We start from the raw sequence: 27,042 nt of genomic DNA on the forward strand, positions 1-27,042 counted from the left end.
TTACTTCCATTCTTGGTAGTGTGTAAAAAGATCACCTTGCCCACTTCCTAGACACTGAAAACCCAGTGGAGATTAAACTTTGCCTTTTATATGGCTATTTTGGTGCTGCTGTCATTTGATTTTGTTGTAGTTTTAATTGATAGCACTGTTGTTTCAGTGGCTGCTTTAGTAGTGTAAATATTCTGACCCAGCGCAGATATTGTTTCTTTATACACATAGTATTTCTTACTCCAATTTTTATTAAAAACATGTATATATATATATATATACATATATACTCACTAATGTGGAAAGTAATGGGCAGCTTGCTACAGCACTGCTGCTCATCTGAGCCAGTGACGGCGCCACTGCTTATCCCTGCCCTTGTGCATTTTGCCCCACAACACGTCTTCATAGGGATGTCCAGTGAGTATAGATCCATGTTTTTATTACAAATTGGAGTCATCCATCCTGCCCGAGACCAACATAAGGAGATTTGATATGATTTGTGGCCATTACCTTTACAGGGGATAGAGCCGGCCATTATGCCACAGTGACTGGATTAATTCATTTTTATTTTTTAATATGTTTTCATATTAGAACAAAAGTAAAGATGGTCTGCCGTGGGCCACCCACTCCTTCCTCCATTGATTGCACTGCTTGTAACACAATCTGCGAATGGGGAAAGAATATTGTGACTCATCAGACTTTTCCCTATTCACTGATCGTGTTACAGGCAATATAATCAATTAAAAAAATTGTCTTAAAGGTGGAGGGAACTGGTCCATGTTGAACAATCTTTACTGCTGCTCTGCTCAAAGACCCAAAGCTATTAACCATTGCAGCTCTGAAATTCAGAGACAGGAAAAAGACAGGCATCCTTGCAGTGAAGATTGCTCCAGGAACCAGTCTGCCTGAACAACATGGGACAAATGTCATTACAGGTATATGTTGTGACTAAAGCTGTACTGATTTTATTTTTAGTTAAACTGCAGCTTTAAAAGTGTTACTTGTTTGTTTTTTACTTCACAGGTTATTATACTTTAATGGAAGCATCCACATTTTACAGTTCAGCTCCATAAATATACATTTATTTTAAGCCTGAATTTGTCTTTGTACTTTTAGCAGCCCAACGGGTGCCTGATTTGGAGTGTGGCCTGCATATATGGGTGGGGTTTAAGGTTCCAGATCTTCTTTGCTTATTGGCTCATTAACCTCCGTGGAGGTATTCCTGAGTATAGCTACACTCGGGAATACCCTGCAGCACTGCTCCGGGATCTCTTCTGCACTTACCTTGTCCTGCGCTCCCGCGATGTCCCTCCTGCAGTGTCCCTGGCAATGTCCTCCGGCCGATGCCGGCATCTGTCTTCTGGGTTCCGTTCCCTGCGACGTCAGGACGTACGGGGACGGAACGGTGGGAAATTTAAAAATGTGAAAAAGTGACATTCACTAAATACACTAAAATCACATAGTAAAACAGTACTGTATCAAAGCATTTCACATGCATTTTATCCCTAGTGCTTTGTCCTGTGCCCTGCCTGCATTTTTACTGTTCTTTCTGCCTGGAAACTGAGAAATGTCCATGGTGTCAAAAAAGCATCCCTTTAGGTCAAAAGCTGTTTTAAACCAGCTAGAGAACAACGATAGTAAATTAGAAATACTTGCAGAATTGAGTGATAATGATTCGTGGGGAAATTCGGCAGCAGACACTGAAAATGATTTTGCGACTTTGCTCAGTGATGTGCGAACTTGGCGCTATATTTCAAATTTCAGTGTTTTTGGTTTGATTATATTATTTAATTAAACGTATTATTATTATTTATGATTATTTATTAAATTATAATTTATGATTTCGTGTTTCAAATTTTAACATACCTGGGATGTTTACTAGACTCTTGTTCGGACAAATTTCAGTGAGTTATTCCTAAAAATTACAGGCCTACAATAAAAAAAATACATAATTCCATGCAAACAAATGTACCGCTTTGAGCACAGAAATACTGACATAATCAGACTGCTATGGAGGCTACATATAATCCAGCCCTACATACAGTGGTTTTCATTTGCATAGCAAAGATCTTACATAGAGTTTAAATCAGTTAAACACACAAGTACTTTTTTCTTAACCACAAAAACATCTGCATGAGCAGATCATTTTAAGCAATGTAGAGCTTATTGAATAAGTTATTAATATTATTATATTGTGAATTTTAGGACTCTAGCCAGATTGAACTGCTTAAGCAGCTTCTTGATCTTCTTCAAGACATGGTGGTCATGCTGCTGTCTCTACTGGAAGGTAAGATATTTGATATAAGTTAGAAGTCCCCTCTTTGGTTCTGTGTTTGCAGGTCTTCTTCTGATATATAAAAGCATTATATTTTTTAAACTTGCTGTTTAGTAACTATAAGTCATATTTCTCTCCGGGATAATTAGGGATACTGTAGACCACCAAGTAAATGCTCTACCACTATTACATTATGTAAATCACTATTTGGTCATTTTTAGTTGGGTAAATCATGCTTTTTATACTGACCTACATGTGAAAATTTGGTGTAGTGAATTAATTTTACATGTAGGGTAATAGAACAAGAAAAAACGAATCAGTGCTGTTGGATGATTTCCATTTAGAATGATTTAAACAGATATGCTTGTTGAAGTGTTGTAAAGAGAAAGGTAGCAAAGAAAACTTTTCCTCAGAGAAAATACAATTAACTCATCAATAACATCAGACTTGAAGACCACCATAAACATTACTCATAACTTGACTTCTTTCTCACTGATAATACATAAACTGCTAAAAACAAAGTTCTGAGTCTAAAGCTAGGTTTTCACTTAAATGAAAGATAAAGTAAATCCTTCCTCATCAGGCTTATACTAACAATATTCGCATATAATATGCACATGCTTTTCTGATTTGTAGAGCTGTTGCACAGACTGATTACTGTTCACAGAATATTCAGTTTACTACTTCAGCCATAACAACTGCTTTAAATGCTATAAATGAACATCTACAAACAAAACAAATGAAACCTTACTAAAGCTATGGGGATTTTTCAAGATCATATGGCAGTTACCCCCAACCACACACACACATACCACCACAATTAGAATTGTGCTCTATTATTTCCCCAATTTGCTTGTTCCACCTTTTTTGGTAAATCTGAGAATGCATTCTGTCCTGTTAGTTGTAAAGTCATTTATGAACATCATTGTTCATATTGCAGTGGCTATCATGTGGGTAAGCAAAGCAAACAGCAGGATAAATTCATGGCATAGCTGTGATGAGGCCAGACAATTTGGCTACCAAAAGCAGGATTTCTAACACAAAGAAAATGTGGCAGCAGTTACAAGTTTTATTCATATTGGTGTTCAAATGGGCCATATTATCTTTAAACTTACAGGTCATACTGCCTGAGACATGATAGTGTTATTGTGAAAAGTGTTTCTATACCAGCTCTCCCTTTGACCCTTATGATCAGTGGGTGGTGCAGCTGCAACCACTGGTGTCTTCTTTGAAGTTCCAGAAGTAATGTTACTGTGGTGCTGAAGGGCTTTAAAAGATGTAATGAAAGGTTCATTAAGCCTGCCAAATTCACCCAAAAATAGGCAAAAAGTTGCACCCTTGCATTTGACTTCTATTTGACTAATTTTGGGTGCCTCAGCATGTTGATCAGTACTATTACGTGGTCTTTATTAAAAAAAAATAAACAAAACACACTTTATTAGTTGATTTCTGTTCTAAATGAGTGTGTTGCCTAAGGGAAAAAAAAATTGTGCTCTGCTCATGCATCACCAGTTGTATTTTTCTATTGCTACCATAACAAAGGGGTTAGAAATATTACTGCTATTACATATTTCTATTGATGCTATGCATATAGATTCTATCTATTATAGTCTGATACTGTATGTTGCCACTGGTTTTGACAATACCCCTATGTGTGCTCACCTGAGGGGGGTTGTCCTCACTGTAGAGTTTGCCTTGGGAAAGTAGAATCACTTTTGACCGGTTTCCCATTTTGTGTACCAGGGGGCTGCAGAGGGCAATGACAACTTCATATTTACACATGGAAATGTAAACTCTATATGGGAATTCATAACAATATTTTTTAAATTGAGATTTTATTTGTAGGCATACCTGACTGTGCTATTTTTCAGACTTTTATTATCTTAGTTTATGGGTACATACATTCTGAAAACAAATCAAGATCAGACAAGAACATGACAGATGCATAGTCATCTGTGTTGTATAATGGAAAATATTCAACAAAGATGAGAGCAAAAAGAGTTTTCAAAATGATACACAGAGGGCCCAGTTTAAAGGGAGTGGATGTTTGATAATGACATCTTTCTACCAGAAGCAGTTAGCGACAAAGCCCTCTACATGAACTTTGTTGCCGAACAGCAAAGTTCAGGATTTTTCAGGATTAGCTCTTTGCCTTTTATTTTAATGATATTGCTTTTACAAGTCCATAGGAACAGACAAATTAATTATGTAAGGGATGAGTTACAGATGGCAAAGGCAAAAGGTCAATGTTTTCAGAGTTCACATAGGAAATATCAGATGGGACTTTACTCGTGTTTATTAAGAACTTTAGCACAAAATCTTTCCACCTGGGGTGCATGTAAGAAACACAAGTGAGAGCCAACCAGTTTTTTGTTTGAGCTGCAGCAGCACATTCAGTTTTGGAGTGTTCCTTCGGCTCATGAAGCAGCCTCTCACTGCCTGAGATACCCCTCCTCTAATCAAGCACCAATGGCCTTCCAGTCAGGTGCCTAAAACCCAAGGTTGGGTCAGTCACCTCGGCAAGCACAACATTCCATGTGTGATATAAACCCCATCCAGGATAAGACCTCCGAGTCAATTTATCAAAACCCATACAAACTTAGATTTGAGTTTAACCACTTCCTGTCTGCCCTATAGCAGATATAAATATATAGCATTTCCAGGTAGGGGGCCCGCGCCATACGCGGCTGTGGCTGTCAATCACCGGGTCCCAGCCGGTGATTACTCACCAGCTCCCGGTAATTGCCGAGCAATCACCGTAACTAGTGTAGACAAAGTGGTACACAGTGAGACTACACTTCCTAAATGAATCTGAGGGTAACCCAGCCTGGCTCAGCTGGAATATAGTAACATTTTTTTCCCCACATCTCGGTTTGTTCTGCTCTGTTCACTTTTCCTGCAAAGATCCATGTCTAGGAGACATCACCACTAAAGTAGACTAACTTTTTTACTAATATATTGATAAAGATAAAGACCATAGCATGAGGCATATAATTAATAAGGTTATGACACTCTAAATGCAGTAGTAACTAGATGAGAGCAGTAAATGGACAACAAAGCCAAGACCTGTGCCCAGTTCCTTTCATTCCTCCAGCAATGGAATGCTTCATTCTAGACCCCAATCAGGGAGAAGACCCTCTAAGGGGAAAGTTCACATGCAATGTCCTGCTGACTACATTCTCACTCAATCCATACCCTAGAGAATAGTCCCTTCTCCTGGGGCCAGCCAGCAGAAGAGTGACCAAACACATGCCATCACCCCATCTATTCATAACCTGACCCTTAGGGCACTATCCACAGACAGGGTTTCTTTCTCAGGTAACCAGGGGTGGGCTGGAAACCAAAGGGTTCTTTATGCTATAAGAACATTGCCTAGGGGTTTTACCATGGGGACTACTCTTGTGTATCCTAAGTTATCCTGCACTCCCTACACTTCCTGCTCTGGTACTAAACCTGACAGGGGCCATATCAAAAACTAAAACAAAAAAAGTTTTGGCTATATGTACACTTTTAATATAAACTTACATATGAATTTAATAACGTTCACATATTATCATAAGGTACTGTTTAAACATATACATCTTAAATGTATACTTATTTTAAATATGATCATATAATTATTTTTATTCTCTTTATAATCCTCTATTTTTTCAATTTTGCAGGCAACGTAGTTAATGGAACTATTGGAAAACAAATGGTTGACACTCTTGTAGAATCTTCCAGCAATGTTGAAATGATACTTAAGTTCTTTGACATGTTCCTAAAGCTGAAAGACCTAACTAGCTCTGATGCATTCAAAGAGTATGACCCAGAAGGGAAAGGTATTATCTCCAAAAAGGAGTTCCAAAAAGCCATGGAGGGGCAAAAACAATACGCACAATCTGAAATTGAATTCCTTCTCTCTTGTGCTGAAGCAGATGAAAATGACATGTTTAACTATGTTGAATTTGTAGACAGATTTCATGAACCAGCTAAAGATATTGGATTTAATGTGGCTGTTCTGTTGACTAATCTCTCAGAGCATATGCCAAATGATTCACGACTACAGTGTTTGTTGGATCCTGCAAACAGTGTTCTGAACTACTTTTCTCCATACTTGGGTCGTATCGAAATCATGGGTGGAGCAAAAAGAATAGAAAGAGTATATTTTGAGATAAGCGAGTCAAGCCGGACACAGTGGGAGAAGCCACAAGTCAAGGAGTCCAAGAGACAATTTATTTTTGATGTGGTCAATGAAGGCGGAGAACAGGAAAAAATGGAGCTGTTTGTCAATTTCTGTGAGGACACAATTTTTGAGATGCAGCTGGCATCTCAGATTTCTGAGTCAGATACAGCTGATAGACCTGAAGAAGAAGAAGAGGAGGAACCTCACCATCTGCTTGAAGTTGGTGAAGAAAATGAGGAAGAAAAGTCTTTGGAATCATCTTCTGCTTTTATTGTAGCTTGCACAGCACTTAGGAAAAACACTTCAAACTTCTTCAAAATGTTAACTTTGAAGAACATTAGTAAACAGTTTAGGAAGGTGAAAAAAATGACAATTAAAGAATTAGTGAAAGTTTTCTTCTCATTTTTCTGGATGCTATTTGTTGGTCTGTTCCAATTTGTGTTTACTGTAGTATGGGGAATATTCCAGATTCTTTGGAGCACTGTGTTTGGAGGTGGCTTAGTTGAAGGGGCCAAAAACATTAAAGTTACCAAAATATTAGGAGACATGCCTGATCCAACTCAGTTTGGAATCCACGACGATGTCATGGAAACTGAAAAAGCAGACGCCCCTGAAAACGCTTCATCAGCAGAACTTGCCCAACTTGTAAAAGGAGAAAAAGGAGAGATTGACATCCCTGAGATATTTGGTATACAAACAAAAAAAGAAGGCTCTAAGCATGGTCCAGAAATTGGCCTAGGTGACTTCTCGGAGATTGTAGGAACAGAGGATACAACTAGCTTGGAAAGTGCTGTCCACAAAAAAAGAAAAGCTCTTGTGAGTATATTACAATTTCTTTTTTTTCGTGTTATTTTCATGGATTATTTTTCTTCTGCATACTGTGCTTTTGCAGTTTTGTTGTCCCTGAAATTCCTTTATAATTGATTCTCTAGATGTATAAAAAATGTATTTTGCTGTATTGCTTTCAATGAAGCATTTAAGTCTTCTCTGCTTTCTTTGGTAAATAACACTGTTCAACAAATTTTTATTTTTTGCCAGTTTTGGAAACAAAAGGATCCATTTCTTAATGAATTTCACATTCTGAGTTCAAATATAACAATGAAATTTGTCAATTGGCTCTAGTTTTTCTGTAAACGGAAAGTTTTCTACTATAGGCGTAATGACTACATAATGCACAATAATTATATAGATAGATGTCTTTCCACAAATATAAAGCAAGTGATATTGACTACATAACAAAGCCTAAATGGCATAATATATTGCATAGGATTACCAAGAAAAATTATAGCCATAAGCTAAGTTGAATCATTTTAATACTTAGGATTCTCACTAGTTTTGTCTTCAGTTTGTGTCGGTTTTGCTTCTCTTGGCTTTTCTCTTGTATTCGAGGAAAGGGCTATCTCTTACAACTGCACGTGACTACACGCTTCAGGTTCTTCCTCACTTGACTCAACCACGAAGGATTCTGGTGCTTTAGGAATTGGTAGCCCCTCTCCATGAGGAACTGGACGTATTGCCGATGGAATATTTGGATAGTGCACAGATAACTTTTTCTTCTTATTTAGCCCTTTTGTTGGAGGCACCATACAAAAGTAACAACTAACATGATCTGTTGGCTCTCTCCAAATCATTGGCACAGCGAAAGGCATAGATGCCTTTTTTCCATTCAACCATTGCTCCAGTGCCGTCCCACAAGAATTGCAGCATATATGTGGTGCCCAGCTCTTGTCCTGGTCTCCTATCTTGCAGCCAAAATACAAGTTGTAGGCTTTCTTAATCATTCCTGTTATCCTCCTTTTTTGTGAGATAAAAGTTATTTCACCGCAGATATAGCAGAAATTATCTGCTTTATTCACACAAGTTCGAGGCATTACTGAGTAGCCTATATAAGCATAAAACGAAATGTAAAGACGCTGTCGAACTACAATCAGCTACAGATACTGCAGCTTTTATGCAGTGAAGTGATGCAATTAAAGGCTAATATTGCATCATCTCAGTATACATGCAATTTTCTATTGGTCACCAGTATCAATTGCGCAATATGCAGCTGAAGTTGCATCATAATTTTGAATGGCTTACGTCATTAGATGGGTGAATATATCATGGAAACTAGAGCCAATCAACATTTTTTAGGGTCATTTTTGTTTTCAGCACCCCAAAATTATGTAAGATTAGCTAATTTTATGCCCAAAACCTTTTACCTGTTGAACAGTGTAATCGAAGAGAGAATAGGTGTATCTAGGAACATTGTGTTCCTAGAGTATTACATTCCTAGAACACAGTGGTTTTTATGTACTTTCAAGACTGTCTTTTGTGTTGGTTTGAAGTTGGAGCTGGCAATCTTTTTTTTTTTTTCTGATTGTCTAAGTGAATTAATGAACCAGGCCTACTTGTTAGTTATGCTTGTTAGTTGGCAGATGCTCTGTTATGATGCCTTAAGGCAACATTAAATGTCTATTTTCATTTTAAAATTTACATCCCGGGTTTTACTGTATCTAAAGCATGATCATAAAACAAAGGCTACTGTACATATAGAACAGGAGAAATATTTTGTTTTTCTATGTTCATAATGAGAAAACATTTTACTCTTTCAGAAAAAGTACACATACATTCTTAGTCCAGGGAATTAAAATTGCTATAGCTAGGAGTCTATTGTTTGCTTGTTTATTTTAAATAAATTGCAATTAATGTCTTGGCTTAAGGGAGTATTATCATAGAGCCAACTTACTGGCTGTCACAAGCATTAAGGAACTAGGCCAAGGTCACATTATTGCAACAATATTCCATAGTTATCTGATGCAGAACTGCGATGTTCATTTTGGCCCTAATGAAGACAGAGCAATTAATGTTTAGAAAGACCCTGCTTTTTCTAATTACTTGGTATTGTGTTGTGCTTTGGTCTGCTCTTTTCACACAAATACCTAGTTTAAATGATTTATTTTTAACTGGTATATTGTTTGATAGTTTGATGAAAAAATTTGTTGGTATCATTGTTAATTTTGACATCAAAATTCGATTTAGTTTTAGTCGTTGTCTTTTGACTAAAACGCCATTTTAGTTTTAGTCGTATTTTAGTCAACTGAATTGTTTTAGTCGTATTTTAGTCGACTAAATGCTCCAGTACATTTTAGATGACTAAAATCTCCTACATTTTAGTTGACTAAAATCTCCAGTACGTTTTAGTCGACTAAAAACATTTTAGTTGACTAAAATCTAATGGGTTTAGTTAATAGTAATGGATTATTTAAGCATTTCTGTAGAATGTCCAAACTTCTGGAGTAAAAATCTAATAACATGTTATTTTTTATGGTATTAAGTTTTTTGTACTACGTGCACTATGGACACAGATTTAGCCGTTGTGATATAATGTCTTTATGAATAAAACCACATTGCGTTACAAGAATATTGCATTTTGGACAAATAGAAGTGCAACTTTAAAATATAAAAAAAAATAACAAAAAAACAGCGCTTCACTTGCTAAAAATCAGAACTCAATCTGTGCAATCAAAATTGGATAGTGTATAAGGGGCTACAGTATGTTAACAGAAATAACAAAACAATGGTAATGAACTCACAAGTTTCTCACATGGCAATGAACTGCTGGGATCATGGAGAGCATATTGTATTAGCTTTACATTGCTTTATGGACCCAGAGTCATTGCACAGCCTTTGGTGTAACCCAGTCTCTGAAGACACACTTTGATGTATCTAGGTACGTTGTTTTACTAGAGTATAACATTCCTAGAACACGGTGATTTTTTGCACTTTCAACATAGTTTTTTGCGTTGGTTTGAAGTTGGAGCTGGCAATCTAGCCATTTTTTTTCTTCATTCAAAATTATATTTTCTTCAGTCTTCTCCTACAAGCTTCTAGAGCTAGATTCTATACTCTAATCTCTCTGTGTCAGCAAATCCTCAGCAATAGCTTTGACGGCCATACCCAGACCTCTGGAATGTGACCTTCAGGCACTGGGGTCCACATTGTTGTGCTTATCATACCTGAGCATATTGTATTAGCTGTGGATTGTTTTATGGAACCAGATAATGACCCAGCCTTTGGTGTGACCTGGTATCTGAAGACTCACTTTGTCAGTAAGTCATATAGTCCCAGCATGGGGAGCTGTACACCAGTTTTAGGTCCTGTTGCTGACAGCTTGGAATGTTGCCCTCTGTTTAAGCCCTTGGAGTCTTCCTTAGCTCCTTCAAGTGTGGTCCCTTATTGGTTCTATCTAGGGAGGATTTCTTTGTGTTTATTCAGGATTTTATGGGCCAAATTGCAATCTTTGATTGCTGACCGCAGACAACAAAGCATGCTTCTATGCCTTCCCCTGTTAAATTATTTTTGATCTGTCTGTGGCCTTTGAGCTTTCTGCCACAGAGGCTCTGTCTGATACTGAGTCCTTAAAAAACCTTAAAGTGCCATTAAACTCTCATATTTAAGAATTTTCAGCAGCTGATTTAAGCACTTACCAAGTATGAAAGGTCATCATTTAAACATTGCCTTTCTTCCAGTTTAAGCTGGTATCATGATCACTGCCACAACTTTCCTGTTTCAGAGTGACACCTTTCACTTGCAGCATCTTATGAAGCAACACTTGCATGCAGGGATGGTCTCCCTACACTGTGTGCATTAATAGAAACACACAGCCCAATAGTCTATGGTGGCAAAGCACTCCCCCCCTCTTCTACAAACTAACAGACTACTCCAACTGCATTGCCCACAAACTTTCCTGTGAAGTGTGGAAGTTCAGGGAAGCAGCCCTGAGAAATCAGGAGCCAGTAGCATTGAAAGTTGAAAACTGCATTTGCATGGGTAAGAATTTGAAAGTGATTGTAAAATCTTACATAAGCTCACTGAGGTGACTAGCCTTAGATATTACACAATGATTAAACAAATCCTCCCACAAAAGTGATATCTGTTTATCCATAGTCTTCACTCCTCAAGAGCCTTTCAAAGTACACAGATAAGATGGTATTTCTCAGCATCCAGCAGGCAGGTGGCAGGGATCTGACATTACATGTTCCACAGCACAGAGCTGAATGTAATCTGACACTTGAGTGGAAGCAATGTAGAGGGGGACACACCCCTCAATACAGTCAATGGGTTGGCTGGTGTGAGAAAAAACTGTCTGCAGTAACAGATGCAGATTGCAGTAGAAGGAGAGAGCAGCCAGAATCCACACTAGGTACTATTAACTGAGGCAAGTGCACACTGTATGAAAATATGCTTTGTTCATTTTTCTTTTAAAGGGTTTACAACCACTTTAACAAATAGTTTACTGAGGAATTTGTATTTTGTTGTGCTCAATATGTTAAACTGAGAAACACTGAGGGTTTAGAGACAATTTTGGCTCTGTAGAAAGATCAGCTTGCAGTTTCTCTACTAGTGCGGCTATCTGTCTGGGATCCCCTAGAGACGCTAAGACTACCAACACTTTTCCAGTGCACCTGCTAATCCAAAGCATCCTATATGGGGACTGTGAGAGTCCTGATAAGCTGTTTACACCTCCCAAACATTTGGCAGTATTATACCCATTTGAGGAGTCTTTTATCAAGAAGTGGATACCAAATATTAAATATTCTGTTTTAATAGAGCACTGAAAATCCCATGAAGGATGGGCCTGTTTTGAAGGATCCCAACAATAACCAGGAGATTCTTTCCAAAGCTGTGTTTTCTCTGACTGGCCCTGCATTGCAACATGCCCTAGTGGTGATGCTTGTCTATCAGATTTTAGCAGAATGGGTTGGAGCAATAGGAAGTGATCTTGTTTCCCTCCAAACTGATCCCTTATTTATGGAGAATATTGATCTCATGACAGCAACCCTAAGCTACTGCATGGGCAGGATTGTGGCTATCTCATGTATATCCCATACAAGTCTCTAGACAGTGAACATGTTGGGCTGAGGAGCAGGCATGCTAAAAAGGGTTTGCTATACCTGCCTTTCAAGGGTCGCCTCTTTGGATCTGCCTTGGAAACCCTCCTCAAGGAAGTCACTGGGATCAAGAGTACTTACCTACACCAGCAGAAGAAGCCTAGACATCACCTAGGAAGACTCACCCTCCTGTTGGAGGCCAAGGAGAGTTTTTCTTACTCCCAAGCCTAAGTTTCATGTTCAGTCTTGTGCTTCCAAATCTCCCATGTCTGCTGAAAATTATCTTTAGCATGAAGGGCAGCCCCCACTTTCCAAGTTCAGGTGACATCTGTTAACCTTTACAAACTCAGCATATCTGTGTACAGGAGATGGCTTCCAAGGTCTGTAACCTAGAGTTATGCTGTCTGCCTCCTCCCCTGTTCAGACCGTAGGACAGTAGTAGTAGCACATTATGGGGACCACAGCCGGCATGGTTCTTATGACTGGAATGGAGGAGGTTGGGCTGTAAGTCAGGTTGTAACATGGATCACCTGGTCTTGAGTCATCTGCGCAGTGTTGTCACAATCCTGGAGACTAATCTGGAAGATAACATTGTTAGCAATTTGGGTGTTCAGCTTGCAACCATGGGTTCCCTGGTTCAGATTCGATGTTCTGGCGTTGTCTGCTGTTTACATTTTGGCCATGAACAATTAGCAAGAACACTGCCTCAACTGACAGCACCTGCATCTGGGGGCATGGTCCTTACACCTAGAGATGCTCCAGGACCTTCATGACAGATGGAAGATGCCAAATGGACTTCCTTGAATTCAGGTTCAACAACACACTAGGTGAGTTTGCTGCCAGGTAGAGAGAGCCTCTGTCAGAAGCAATGGATGCTCTGGTGGCTCTGTGTGATCAGTACAACTTGATATATACCTTTTCTCCCATGAAATTCCATCCTCATCTCTTCTGCAGGATTGAAATGGAGGACACTCTGGTAATACTCATAGCTCTGGATTGGCCCAGGAGGATAGGGCATTCTGATCTGATCAGACTTCTGGCGGATGCTCTGTGGGCTCCTGAGTGATGGGTATATCTGAATCTGTGATTCCCACAATCTTAAAAGTTTGGTGTTCTGCTTACTGCAAGGTCTACTATCAAACAGTTGGCCTTGAGTACCTTCAAAGGCTAGACCTCAGCACTTGTGATCTTGTTCCAGAGACTGGTACCTCCCTGTTCTTTGATTCCTTTCATCTTTTTTTCATAGGAAAAAGAGGCACAAGGGTAGAACACTGAATTTCAAAAGAGATAACTTTTCTAAACTACGCTCAATACTACAAGATATTAAATGGGACCAAATCTTAAAAACATTGAACAGTGAGAAAAAATGGGAATACTTTAGAAGCATATTAAAGAAAGGTATTGTCCAGTGCATTCCAATAGGCATTAAATATAAAACCGCAAAGGTTAAACCTGGGCGGCAAAACATTATAGTAAAAATACATTATAGAGAAAAAAATGGCCTTTAAAAAATAACAGATGGGACATTGTTGGAATTCCAACACTACAAGGTATGCAATAAGAAATGTAGAAACATAATCAGGGAGATAAAATAGACTGCAAGAGGCACATAGCACAGGAGAGTAAATAAAAACACATTTTTAAATATATTAACAGTAAAAAAGTGAGGTCAGAACATATTGGCCCCATAAAAGATGACAGAGGGGAGTTGGTTACAAATGATAAGGAGAAGGCAACTGTAGTAAATGCGTTCTTCTCCTCAGTTTTTACAAAGAAAAAGGGGGGTTATAGTAACCATGCCTGTATCATTAGGAACACATTACAAAAAGTACCCTTGTAGTTAACAGAAGACAGTGTCTGAAAAAGACTTGAAAAACTTAACGCAAATAAACCACCCAAGAATCTTCAAAGAACTCAGTCAGGCTATAGCCAGACCCCTATTCTTAATTTTTATGGACAGCATACATGCCAGTCAGTCTAACAACAATAGTATGTAAACTATTTGAGGGGATGATAAGGGATTATATCCAATTTGTTGATGAAAACAGTATAATTAGTAGTAATCAGCATGGATTTATGAAAGGTCATTCTTGCCAAACCAATCTGTTAGCATTTTATGAGGAAGTGAGCTGCCATATAGCTCAGGAAAGGCCGGTGGATGTGGTGTATCTGGATTTTGCAAAATCATTCCATACAGTCCCACATGAATGCTTAATTTAGGTCTGTAGACATGGACCATAGGGTTTGTACATGGATAGAAAACTGGTTACCGGGGCGTGTCCAAAGGGTGGTAATAAATTGCATTTACTCAGCCTGGTCTGGAGAGGTAAGTGGGGTACCCCAAGGCTCTGTACTGGGACCAATTCTGTTTAATTTATTCATAAATGATATAGAGGCTGGCATAATTAGCTCAATCTCAGTATTGCTGACAATACAAAGATAAGAAAGGCTATAACATCACAGCAGAACATATAAACTTTACAATAAGACCTCCAATAAAATAAAGGGGTGGGTAACTACATGGCAGGTGAGGTTTAATGTTGAAAAATGTAAAGTAATGTAAAGTAATGAACTTGGGGGTTAAAAATATGAATGCAACTTACTTGCTAGGGGGAGAACCTCTGGGGGAATCCCTGATGGAAAAAGCTCTGGGGGTCCTAGTAGATGATAGACTCAGCAACGGCATGCAATTCCAGGCTGCAGCAAGCAAAGCCAGCAGAATGTTAACATGCATAAAAAAAGGGATTTACTCAAGAGATAAAACTATAATCCTGCCACTTTATAAAACTCTGGTTCGGCCACATCTGGAGTATTCCATCCATTTCTGGTCACCAATCCTCAGGAAGGATGTGCTGGAACTAGAGAGAGTTCAGAGAAGGGCAACAAAACTAATAAGGTGACTGGAGGACCTCAGTTATGAGGAAAGACAAGAGATGTTAAACCTATTCTCCATGGAGAAGAGACGCTTGAGAGGGGATATGATAGTAATGTACAAATATCTTAATGGTGATTCTAGCATAAAGAATAAACCATTCAGTCTCAGGGAATATAAGAAGACACGGTACCACTCAATGGAATTGGAGAAGCGGTTTAACCTTAAACTGCATAGGGGGATTTTCACTATCAGGGCAGTAAGGATGTGGAACTCACTTCCACAATCAGTGGTGTCAGCGGGACGTATTGATTGTTTCAAAAAACTCTTGGATGGTCTTCTTAGCGAACACAGTATGCAGGGTTATGATTTTTTTAATATGAGCACACACCTACACACAGGTTGGACTGGATGGATTGATGTTTTATTCACCCTTACCAACTATGTAACCACAGTGCTCAGCATAAATGAGTACACCCCTTATGAAAGGTAAGACTTTAATCAATATCTCAATGAACACAAGAACAATTTCCAAACTTTTTACAAAACTGAGTCTTACAGAACATTTGTTTAGCGCATTACATGAAAGTAAGGGTAATATTATATTATATTACAATTATATATATAATAATATATTATATTACAAAATCTTCAGTTTTACTCAAATTAGTTGATGCAAAAATGAATACATCCCACAACAAAAACGACTACATCTAGTATTGTGTATGACTTCCATGATTTGTAAGGACAGCACCAAGTCTTCTAGGCATGGAATGAAAAATTTGCCGACACATTGCAACATCTATCTTTTTCCATTCTTCAAGAATGACCTCTTTTAGAGCCTGGATGCTGGATGGTGAATGTTGCTCAACTTGTCTCTTCAGAATTCCCCATAGGCGTTCGATTGGGTTCAGATCAGTAGACAATACTGGACCACTGAATCACTTTCACCCTGTTCTTCTTCAGAAGTGCAACAGTGGCCTTAGAGGTGTGTTTTGGATCATTGTCATGTTGGAAAAATGCACAACAACCAAAAGCATGGAGTGATGGTAGCATCTTCTCTTTCAATATAGAGCAGTACATCTGTGAATTCATGCTACCATCAATGAAATGCAGCTCCCCAACACCAGCAGCACTCATGCAGCCCCACAGAAGGACACTGCCATCACCATATTTCACTGTAGCCACCATGCATTTTTCTTTGTACTCCTCACCTTTGTGACGCCATACAGTTTTGAAGCCATCAGATCCAAAAACATTTAACATTTATCTCCTCTGAAGCACGCACACATCACTCCTATACTTAAAAAGCCCTCCCTGGACCCCACCGACCCGAACAACCTTAGACTCATCTCCCTGCTGCCATTTATCCAAACTCCTTCAGCGCTTAGTCTATACTCACCTAAGCTCCCACCTCAACGACAACAACCTCCTTGACCCCCTACAGTCCGGCTTCCGTCCCCTACACTCCACCGAAATCGCCTTACTCAAACTCACAAACGACCTGCTAACCGCCAAAGCCAATGGCCACTACTCAGTGCTTCTACTCCTCGACCTCTCCATAGCGTTCGAAACAGTCGACAGCCCCCTCATCCTCAAGAAACTACACTCCCTTGGCCTAAGAGACTCCGCTCTATCCTGGCTCTCATGCTACTTATCACAACGCTCCTTCAGCGTTACCTATAGCACTACCACCTCCCCCCCACTCCCCCTCTCTGTTGGGGTCCCTCAAGACTCTGTCCTCGGGCCCCTTCTTTTCTCCATCTACACCTCCTCCCTTGACCAACCGATACACTCTCACGGCTTCAACTACCACCTCTATGCCGACGACATGCAAATTTATCTCTCAACCCCTCGCCTCACCCCTTCAGTTTCCGCCTGAATCGCCAGCCTACTGAACGACATATCAGATTGGATGTCGCTCCACTTCCTTAAACTGAACCTCTCCAAAACAGAGCTCCTAGTCTTCCCCCAGCCAGCGCACCCCACTGACTTCTCCATCACGTCCAACCATGCCACCATCAAGCCCACCCCGCAAGCCAGAGTACTTGGTGTCATACTAGACTCCAATCTATCCTTCCAGCCCAAAGTCCAATCGCTGACAAACTCATGCAGACTCCACCTCCGCAACATTGCCAAAATACGTCCATTCCTAACCCTTGAAACTACTAAGCAGCTCATCCACTCCCTCATCATATCACAACTCTATTACTGCAACTCCCTCCTCACTGGCCTGCCTCACCACAGGCTATCCCCACTTCAGTCGATCCTGAATACGGCGGCCAGACTCATCCACCTTACCAACCGCTCCGTTTCCACCACCCCCCTCTGCCAATCCCTCCACTGGCTTCCGACTGCCCAATGGATCAAATTCAAACTGCTAACACTGACGTACAAAGCTGTCCATAATACTGCCCCAAACTACATCACCGACCTAATATCCAAATACCACCCAAAATGCACTCTCCGCTCATCACAAGACCTCCTTCTCTCTAGTTCCCTGATCTCCTCCTCCCATGCCCACCTCCAGGACTTCTCCAGGGCATCACCCATCCTCTGGAACTCCCTACCCCAATCCATCAGACTATCACCCACTCTCCTCTCCTTCAGGCGCACCCTAAAAACCCACCTCTCAAGGGAAGCCTACCCCACCCTCTGCTAACTGCCGATCTCCACTCTTCCTACCACTCCATCCCCCACAGCTTTTCCTCCCGTACCATTATCCCCTCCCTCCTAGATTGTAAGCTCCAAGGAGCAGGGCCCTCGAACCCCTCGTGTTTCGCACTGTATTGTTATTGTACTGTCTCATGTATTGTCCCCCATTTTAATGTACAGCGCCGAGCGAACTGTTGGCGCTATATAAATACTGTATAATAATAATAATTTATCTTGGTCTCATCACTCCAGAGTACAGAGTCCCAGTAGTCTTCTTCTTTTTCAGCATAGGCCCTGGCAAATGTTAGGTGGGCTTTTTTGTGCATGGGCTTTAGGAGAGGCTTACTTCGTGGACAACACCCATGCATGTCATTCCTCTGCAGTGTATGCCGTATTGTGTCATGGGAAACAGTTTGGCTTTCTACTTCCTTAGCTAACGGCAGTGAACCTGCATGGTGATTTTCTTCAACCCTTCTCATCAGAAGACACTCCTGCGGAGGTATTATCTTCCATGGAGGGCCTGGACATCTCTGTGAGATGGTTGCAGTTCCATCTTTGTTAAATTTTTGGATTACTTTTGCTACAGTGTTCTGACTGATAAGTAAAGCTTTTCTGATCTTCTTGTAGCCTTCACCTTTCTTGTGTAAAGATATTATTTTCTTTCTCAGGCCTTTCTCTTCCATGTTGTGCCATTGCTGACAGCGTGAAATAGGAAGGGTTTTCTTTTTAAGTATCATCCTTTTATAATCAACTGTCTGCTGGACACCCGTTTATTGAATAATTAGACTCACCTGTAATTGAATTCTTGTTATTTAGGATTTTGTTGTCTAAATTTAGCTTTGCTCCTAAGACTTTCATTTGGGTGTATTCATTTTTGCAACATGGTCTTGAATGAATTTGTTAGGAAAAATACTTTTTTGATTGTTTGCAATCAAAAGCCTGCATTTCTGGGAGTATTTTGTAGTATAGTGTCTCATAGAAAATGTTGATTCTGTAATGAAAGTAAAGGTCTTTTAACAAATCTGTTGGGGTGTACTCATTTATGCTGAGCTCTGAATGTAACGAGAAAGAAATTTAGATTTTTGTATGTATCATAAATTCCATTTCTTGGAATTGAGGGGTAGAGGTCCCATCCCTCTGTTTCTATGATCTTGCTCCTGATATCGTCTTCCTTCAAAACTGAGACATGATGGAATAGGAAGGATTATACTGGGATGGTCCTCCAAGAAATTGAATTTATGGTAAGTACAATCATTTTGTTTTCTCGTAGCATATGCTAGGGAATATTTTTCATCCTATGACCTTTTTAGGGATGTATTTCGTTTAACGTATTTGTCATATATTGTGCTGATTTTTTTTATAAGGAACCATCTCCATGTGCACAATAGTACACAGTAAATAACACAAAAAATAAGACAGATTGTGGGAGGGCCAACTAGACACCACATCCCTTGATAATGGAAACATACATAAGTCATAGTATTATAATGGTGGGCGTTTTAAGGCGCCAAAAACCATTGCAAAAAATAAGCATCCAAAAAGTATTTTTTGATACAAAGCTTGTTTCTAAAAAAATGCACATATATCTTAAAAATTAGTTATTCACATATGTCAGCATGATACAAATCTTATTCTTCAGTGTCTTCGTTTCCTGGTAGGCAAGTAGTGACTTCAACATGTTTCGCAATAATGCTTTATCAAGATGTAAAAATACTACTTTAGGACACTACAATATGAAAAACACATAATAAGTAATAAGCATACAAAAGTGATACATATAATGTAAAACATAAATACATGATTATACACATCATAGCCGCATCAACATACCATGCCCATTCAAGGTAGGCCTCCAAAATGCATTTCACTCCCATTTTTGGCACCTTTTAAGTCTAATCTTTATAATACACTGCCTCAAGTATCACACTGTAGTTTATTAGTGAAATGTAAAATAGACAATCAAGATTTCAAAACTGATGACAGGGCTTGTAATCTGTAGGTTAGATTACACGTATTTAGAGTTTAATATTAACATCATGGTATGTGAAACTTTTTTCCATAGCAGACGTTCCTAAATTGAGTATGTAAACGACATTGACCAATAGTATACATCCAGGATAATAATTTAGATGATTAAAAGAGAACAAAGATTTGGGGGTAAATGTGCATCTTGTACCAAATAAAAAACTATTCCAGACACCCCAACCCCCCCCCCCCCCCCCCCCCCGAACGCATGAAGATTTTCACAGCTTCTGTCTTTTTACAGACAGTTAAAGTATTGGAAACAAATCTGTTAATTCTTCCTGAAATCTAGTGGGTTCATAACTTCTTGCACTCTCTGCTGCACTTACATCTCAAGCAGTGTTACCAACCCTGCCCTGTACACATTGTGACCTGTAGTTATGGAGAGGGGGAGTTCAGTAGGTCTAAAATATCTTCTGTCCTAGGGTGAAAATGCTGCTTTACTTTAGTTACAGTACAGTGAGTGAGTGAGGATTGTCACCCTTGGGCTGGAAATCTGTTACTGTGAAAAAAAGGGGGAAAAGAAACTGGAAAAAAAAACAAAATGCAGCTACCATTTTTAGGACTGGGGAGCCTGCAATGCATTACATTTTTGTTCTTGGGTTTAGATAAACTTTACCTGATGCACTAAGATAAATATGTGTTTGTATTTATCTTTTTAGCGTTTAATATAGAACTGGGGCATTATATTTGGCACAAGATAGGTAGCCAAAGGTCATTACCAGTAAGTAGGGCCAAGCATCAATACAGGAGTGTGGAGGATGCCTGACACAGCGAAAGTGGAGGCAGGCAGGGTACTAAGAGAGCCAGGTCAAGCAAGAGATCAGATGCAGGGAGTGCAACAGATAAAGGATAGATGTAAACATGAATATTAGTCTTAGGAAGCTAAAAAGGTCTATATAGACTGAGAACAGACAGAAGCTAATAGTCAAATAAAACAAAATTTTGGGAACTTAGCAAGAATCGGGTTTACTAGGAACAATTAGAGGACAGGATAGACAGCCACAAATGAAAAAAATATTATTGGAGATTACGCAGAGAAAAACATTTTATTGACAGACAAACACTCTATTGACAGATGATCAACTGGACCACTAGAGTATACACTGTGATGTACTCTGAAATGGGTGTGTAGCAGTCTAGGAACATGCACCTGGCCATGCCCATGTAGGTGTGCAACTCACCTGAACGTAGGGCAGGTTTGCTCACACCAGGAAAGAGGTCTGGGGTGTAGGGAAACCAATAAAGGCAAAAGGAACAGTAGTAAGAACAACAGGTGGACACTGTGACCAAGGGAGGAAACAAATGCTTCAGCAGAAGGATTCATTACCAGCAAACTGAATGGCTTATGACCACACCACATATTGAAGAGCAGGCCTCTGCCAATGATCCATAAAGAGGAACTCACTACAGAGAGGTCCCTAGGAGCAGTCTGTCCCCAGTTGTGAATTATTTCGCTATGCAGAACATGTTTCATATGAGTACACATTCTGTTCACTCCTCAAGGTTGGTACCATCTTTATAGATATTCATCAGTGTGCAGAACCCATCGTCCCACCAGACTCATTACATATTGAGAGGAATGTTGTATGATGTGTGAAGTGTCTGTATGTCTCAGGCAAGCAATGTCCACTTACCCCGCATTGTCCATCTGATGCACAGTTTAGCAGCATTCTCTTTCCCCCTCCTGCAATGCAGGGAATAGTTCTCATTTCTTTTCAGTAATTGTTATGGAAGATAAGGGAAGATGGGGATGTATGCGAGTCTCTGTTATCCAGAATTGCATGTTTTGAGTGTGTACATAGAGCAGGATTGTTTGTGTATGCATGTGTGCTTAAATCTGTACTGCAGGATTGTACAGTAATGGGCATGCTAAAATGGCTTCACTTTCTTTGGTTATAAGGATATTCTGTCTGTGGTAAAATGGTCTTGATTAATGTCACTGTGTATGATCTTTCACTAACTGTCATAGTGAAAGTCAGTGTATGTAATATGTCACTGTACACAATCTGTTACTGTCCTGCTGAATTATGTGTCACCACTGTCACAACAACTAATGTAGCTGCATATAATCTGTCACGAAACCACAGAAATATCCCACTTGGTTTTAAGAGATGATGCAATATGATACATATTATAAGGGGTCAGCCAATCAGATTTATTTTCTACCCATCTGTGACTTTCTTATACAGTCAGGTCCATAAATATTGGAACATCGACACAATTCTAACATTTTTGGCTCTATACACCACCACAATGGATTTGAAATGAAACAAACAAGATGTGCTTTAACTGCAGACTGTCAGCTTTAATTTGAGGGTATTTGCATCCAAATCAGGTGAACGGTGTAGGAATTACAACAGTTTGCATATGTGCCTCCCACTTGTTATGGGACCAAAAGTAATGGGACAGAATAATAATCATAAATCAAACTTTCACTTTTTAATACTTGGTTGCAAATCCTTTGCAGTCAATTACAGCCTGAAGTCTGGAACACATAGACATCACCAGACGCTGGGTTTCATCCCTGGTGATGCTCTGCCAGGCCTCTACTGCAAAAGTCTTCAGTTCCTGCTTGTTCTTGGGGCATTTTCCCTTCAGTTTTCTAATTTTGCCTTTGCCCTATTCTTCTAGCAAGACAGTTCTAGATCTATAAACCCCAATACAACAATGGTTTACAGTGGCAGGAAGAGTGGTACTTTGAAACACAAGTTACACACAAGTTTGAATTACTGTGAACAACATTATGGAGGAGATTTACTAAAACTGGTACACACAGAATCTGGTGCAGCTGTGCATAGTAACCAATACGCCTCTATCTTGAGCTTGTTCAAGTAAGCTTTGACAATAAAACCTAGAAGCTGATTACTATGCACAGCTGCACTAGATTCTAGATTCTGTGTGCACCAGCTTTCCCCCTATGTGTTCCAAGCTGTGTGCTGCCCCTGCCAGGCTTCCACTCTAGGACATGGCTTGTCTATACAGAAACCTAACCATGCATACAGTGCATCCAGAAAGTATTCACAGCGCTTAACTTTTGCCACATTTTCCTATGTTAGAGTCTTATTCCAAAATGGATTAAATAAATTTTTTTCCTCAACATTCTACAAACATTACCCCATAACGACAATGTGAAAGAAGTTAATTGCAATTTATTAAAAATAAAAAACTAAAAAAAACATGTACATAAGTATTCACAGCCTGTGCCATGACACTCAAAATTGAGCTCTGGTGTATCCTGTTCCCACTGATCATTCTTGAGATGTTTCCACAACTTGATTGGAGTTCACCTGTGGGAAATTCAGTTGATTGGACATGATTAGGAAAGGCATAAACCTGTCTATAAAAGGTCCCACAGTTAACAGTGCATGTCAGAGCACAAACCAAGCCATGAAGTCCAAGGAATTGTCTGTAGACCTCCGAGACAGGATTGTATTAAGGCACAGACCTGGGGAAAGGTACAGAAAAATTTCTGCAGCATTGAAGGTCCCAATGAGCACAGTGGCCTCCATCTTCCGTAAATGGAAGAAGTTTGGAATCACCAGGAATCTTCCTAGACCGGGCCGCCCGCCCAAAATGAGCGAGTGAGGGAGGAGGACCTTAGCCAGGGAGGTAACCAAGCACCCGATGGTCATTCTGAAAGAGCTCCAGCGTTTCTATGTGGAGAGAAAAGAACCTTCCAGAAGAACAACCATCTCTGCAGCATTCCACCAATCAGGCCTGTATGGTAGAGTGGCCAGACGGAAGCCACTTCTCAGTAAAAGGCAAATGGCAGCCTGCCTGGAGTTTGCCAAAAGGCACCTGAGGAACTCTCAGACCATGAGAAACAAAACTCTCTGGTCTGATGAAACAAAGATTGAACTCTTTGGCCTGAATGCCAAGCGTCATGTCTGGAGGAAACCACTCACCACCTGGCCAATACCATCCCTACACTGAAACATGGTGGTGGCAGCATCATGCTGTGGGGATGTTTTTCAGCGGCAGGAACTGGGAGACTAGTCAGTATCAAAGGAAAGATGCATGCAGCAATGTACAGAGACATCCTTGATGAAAACCTGTTCCAGAGCTCTGGACCTTAGACTGGGGCGATGGTTCATCTTTCAACAGGACAATGACCCTAAGCACACAGCCCATGTAACAAAGGAGTGGCCACCTCTGTGAATGTCCTGGAGTGGCCCTGCCAGAGTCCAGACTTGAACCTGATTGAACATTTCTGGAGAGATCTGAAAATGGCTGTGCACCGACATTCCCCATCCAACCTGATGGAGTTTGAGAGGTACTGCAACGAAGAAGGGGAGAAATTGCCCAAAAATAGGTGTGCCAAGCTTGTAGCATCATACTCAGAACGACTTGAGGCTGTAATTGGTGCTAAAGGTGCTTCAACAAACTATTGAGCAAAGGCTGTGAATACTTATGTACATGTGTTTTTTTATTAATTTTTTATCTTTAATAAATTGCAAAGATTTTAAAATGAACTTCTTTCACGTTGTCATTATGAGGTATTTTTTGTAGAATGTTGAGGAAAAAAATTATTGTAATCCATTTTGGAATAAGGTTGTAACATAGCAAAATGTGGTAAAAGTTAAGTGCTGTGAATACTTTCTGGATGCACTGTATATGATCCCCCAATGATACGAGCACATGTAGAACAGCACTGGAACAACATAGTCCATATTCTAGAGACGCTATGTTTATTTAGCACAGGAACTCTCAACCACTTATCTGCACTTATTTCTCACACCATCTTAGACTCATTCTTGTACTGTTGTGACTAGTAATATTTGGAACCACAACTGAGAAGTGATAATTCTTTGGATGTTCTTCTGTTGTGAATGATTTGCTAAATAGTTTCTTTTTCTGGAGAAAATTGTGGTGGTATTGTTGAAAAATAAATAATTTGCCCTGCAGTATCAGAATCTGGCACTTAGATTGCTTGTATGTCTGTCAAGTTTAAGCTGAATATTTGACATCATGGTCAGACTTTATTGCAATTTTCTATAAACTGTCACAGACCAATTACCAATTATGGACATTAATGTTACAGCTTTCAGATTTCATGTTGCAGGGATGGGAAAGGTGTACGGGTGGCATGTAACAACTAACAAATAAGGTTAGATTCTAAGGCTGCAGATAATGAAAGCAAAAAAGCACATGTTGTTTAATTAGGAACACGTTCAGAGCAGATCAGCACAACATTGGGTCTTTCACACCAAAGCACAGTGTCATGATTCATGATCATCCGATCCTTCAAAGACAAGATACTTTCCCTGAGTCTCGACATGGTAGATCTCTTGCAGCAGATGACATCAGTGGAGCTATTAAGTACTATCAAACTAAAGTTTTGTAAAGTAAGAGCTGCTATTACAGGTACCTTGCTGACTGAGACAAATGGATCTCTGAGCTTGACAAATGAAAAACATTATGATCCAAAAGAAGACAGCACTTTAAGTGTGTAAACCCAATCACTAAAATTTTTGATAAGCTTTAACATGTCACTGTTATTTCAAGATTATATATCTAAACCTGTGCTAATAAAAATTTTAATAAATGATCAATAATCAAAAAATGAAGTGTATAACATATAGCAGCTGAACACAATAACCCTAATACTAGGCAATAACCAATATATACATAAGAGTGCAGCGCTTAACCACCTTCCGCTCGCCCTATAGTACAATGACGGGCGCAAGGTGGTTCTCTCGTTCTGATAGGACGTCATATGACGTCCTACCATTCTCACTGCGCATGCGTGGCTCAGGGAGCGCGCAGCGCGGCGATCGCCGGTGTGCTGTGTCCCTCGGAGACAGCAGATCATGGAAAGAGCCGAAGATGTCTGCTAGGCCATGTGATCAGCTGTGTCCAATCACAGCTGATCACATGTAAACATGGAAATGCCGGTTATTGGCATTTCTCTCCTCTCGAGCTGTCACGCTGACAGCTCGAGAGGAGAGGAGAGCCGGTAATCGGCTTTCCGCGGAGGGGACATGTACACTGATCATCAGGGCACTGATGATCAGTGTGCCCTGATGATCAGTGTGGCCCCAGAAGTGCCACCTGTCAGTGCTCATCAGTGCCACGTGCCAGTGCCCATCAGTGCCACATCAATGCCACATATCAGTGCATACCAGTGCACATCAATGCCACATATCAGTGCCCACCTGAGCTGCCTTTCAATGTCACCCATCAGTGCCAGTCAGTGCCACCTATCAGTACTGCCAATCAGTGCCACCTATCAGTGCCAGTCAGTGTCGCCTATCAGTGCGCATCAGTGCCCATCAGTGATGCCTGTCAATGCCCATCAGTGCAACCTACCAGTGCCTCCTCATCAGTGTCCATCAGTGCAGCCTATCAGTGCCCATCAATGCAGCCTCATTAGCGCACATCAGTGAAGGAGAAAAATCACTTATTTACAAAATTGTATAACAAAAACTAAGAAAAAACTTTTTTTTTCAAAATTTTCAGTGGTTTTTGGTTTGTTTAAGAAAAAATAAAAATCCCAGAGGTGATTAAATACCACCAAAAGAAAGCTCTATCTGTCTAAAAAAATGATAAAAATTTCATATGGGTACAGTGTTGCATGACCGCGCAATTGTCATTGAAAGTGTGACAGCGCTGAAATCTGGAAATTGGCCTGGGCAGGAAGGGGGTAGAAGTGCCCTGTAGGCTAGTGGTTAAAAAAGTGACAGATAACTGTAAGAAAACAGTGAAACAATTTGTCAAAAAATGGTGACACAACAACTGTCTTTGGATTTCCTTTGTTTCATCACAGCCTCTGGGACTTTTTCTTTATTTTTGGATGGACTATTTTTTGACAAATTGTTTCACTGTTTTATTACAATTATCTGTCACTTTTTTAAGAGCTGCACTCTTATGTATATATTGGTTATTGCCTAGTATCAGGGTTGTGTTCAGCTGTTGTACACTTCATTTTTTGATTATTGATCATTTAATAAAATTTTTGTTAGCGCAGGTTTATATATATATAATCTATTGAAATAATAGTGACAAGTGAAAAGGCTTACCAGAAAGGCATGACCCCCTGATAAGAGTGGTCAATCACGCTTTGTTAAACAACCCAGAAAGCCAGTCACTCAAATCCTCCTCCGGATCACAAAAAAAGGAGATAAAGATCTTCCAAGCTTGGGGAGAAGACAGGTCATGTCTGTTAAAGCTAAAGGCTTTCCCATCTATA

At 39.9% G+C, this 27,042-nt stretch overlaps 1 protein-coding gene across 8 annotated transcripts in view; it reads left to right on the plus strand.

Annotated features, from left to right (window-relative positions):
- RYR3 (ryanodine receptor 3) overlaps nucleotides 1–27,042 on the plus strand; it is a 954,561-nt gene that overhangs the window by 799,432 nt on the left and 128,087 nt on the right. For all 8 annotated transcript variants that reach the window (XM_089671311.1, XM_089671312.1, XM_089671314.1 and 5 more), the window contains 2 exons: nucleotides 2,194–2,275; nucleotides 5,926–7,244. In XM_089671311.1, coding sequence (XP_089527437.1) covers nucleotides 2,194–2,275; nucleotides 5,926–7,244 — 1,401 coding nt within the window. The remainder of the gene's footprint in view (nucleotides 1–2,193; nucleotides 2,276–5,925; nucleotides 7,245–27,042) is intronic.

Source organism: Staurois parvus, unplaced genomic scaffold, assembly GCF_062004578.1.
Source record: "Staurois parvus isolate SC_StPar_1 unplaced genomic scaffold, SC_StPar_1.0 ptg000104l, whole genome shotgun sequence".
Lineage (NCBI taxonomy): Eukaryota > Metazoa > Chordata > Amphibia > Anura > Ranidae > Staurois > Staurois parvus.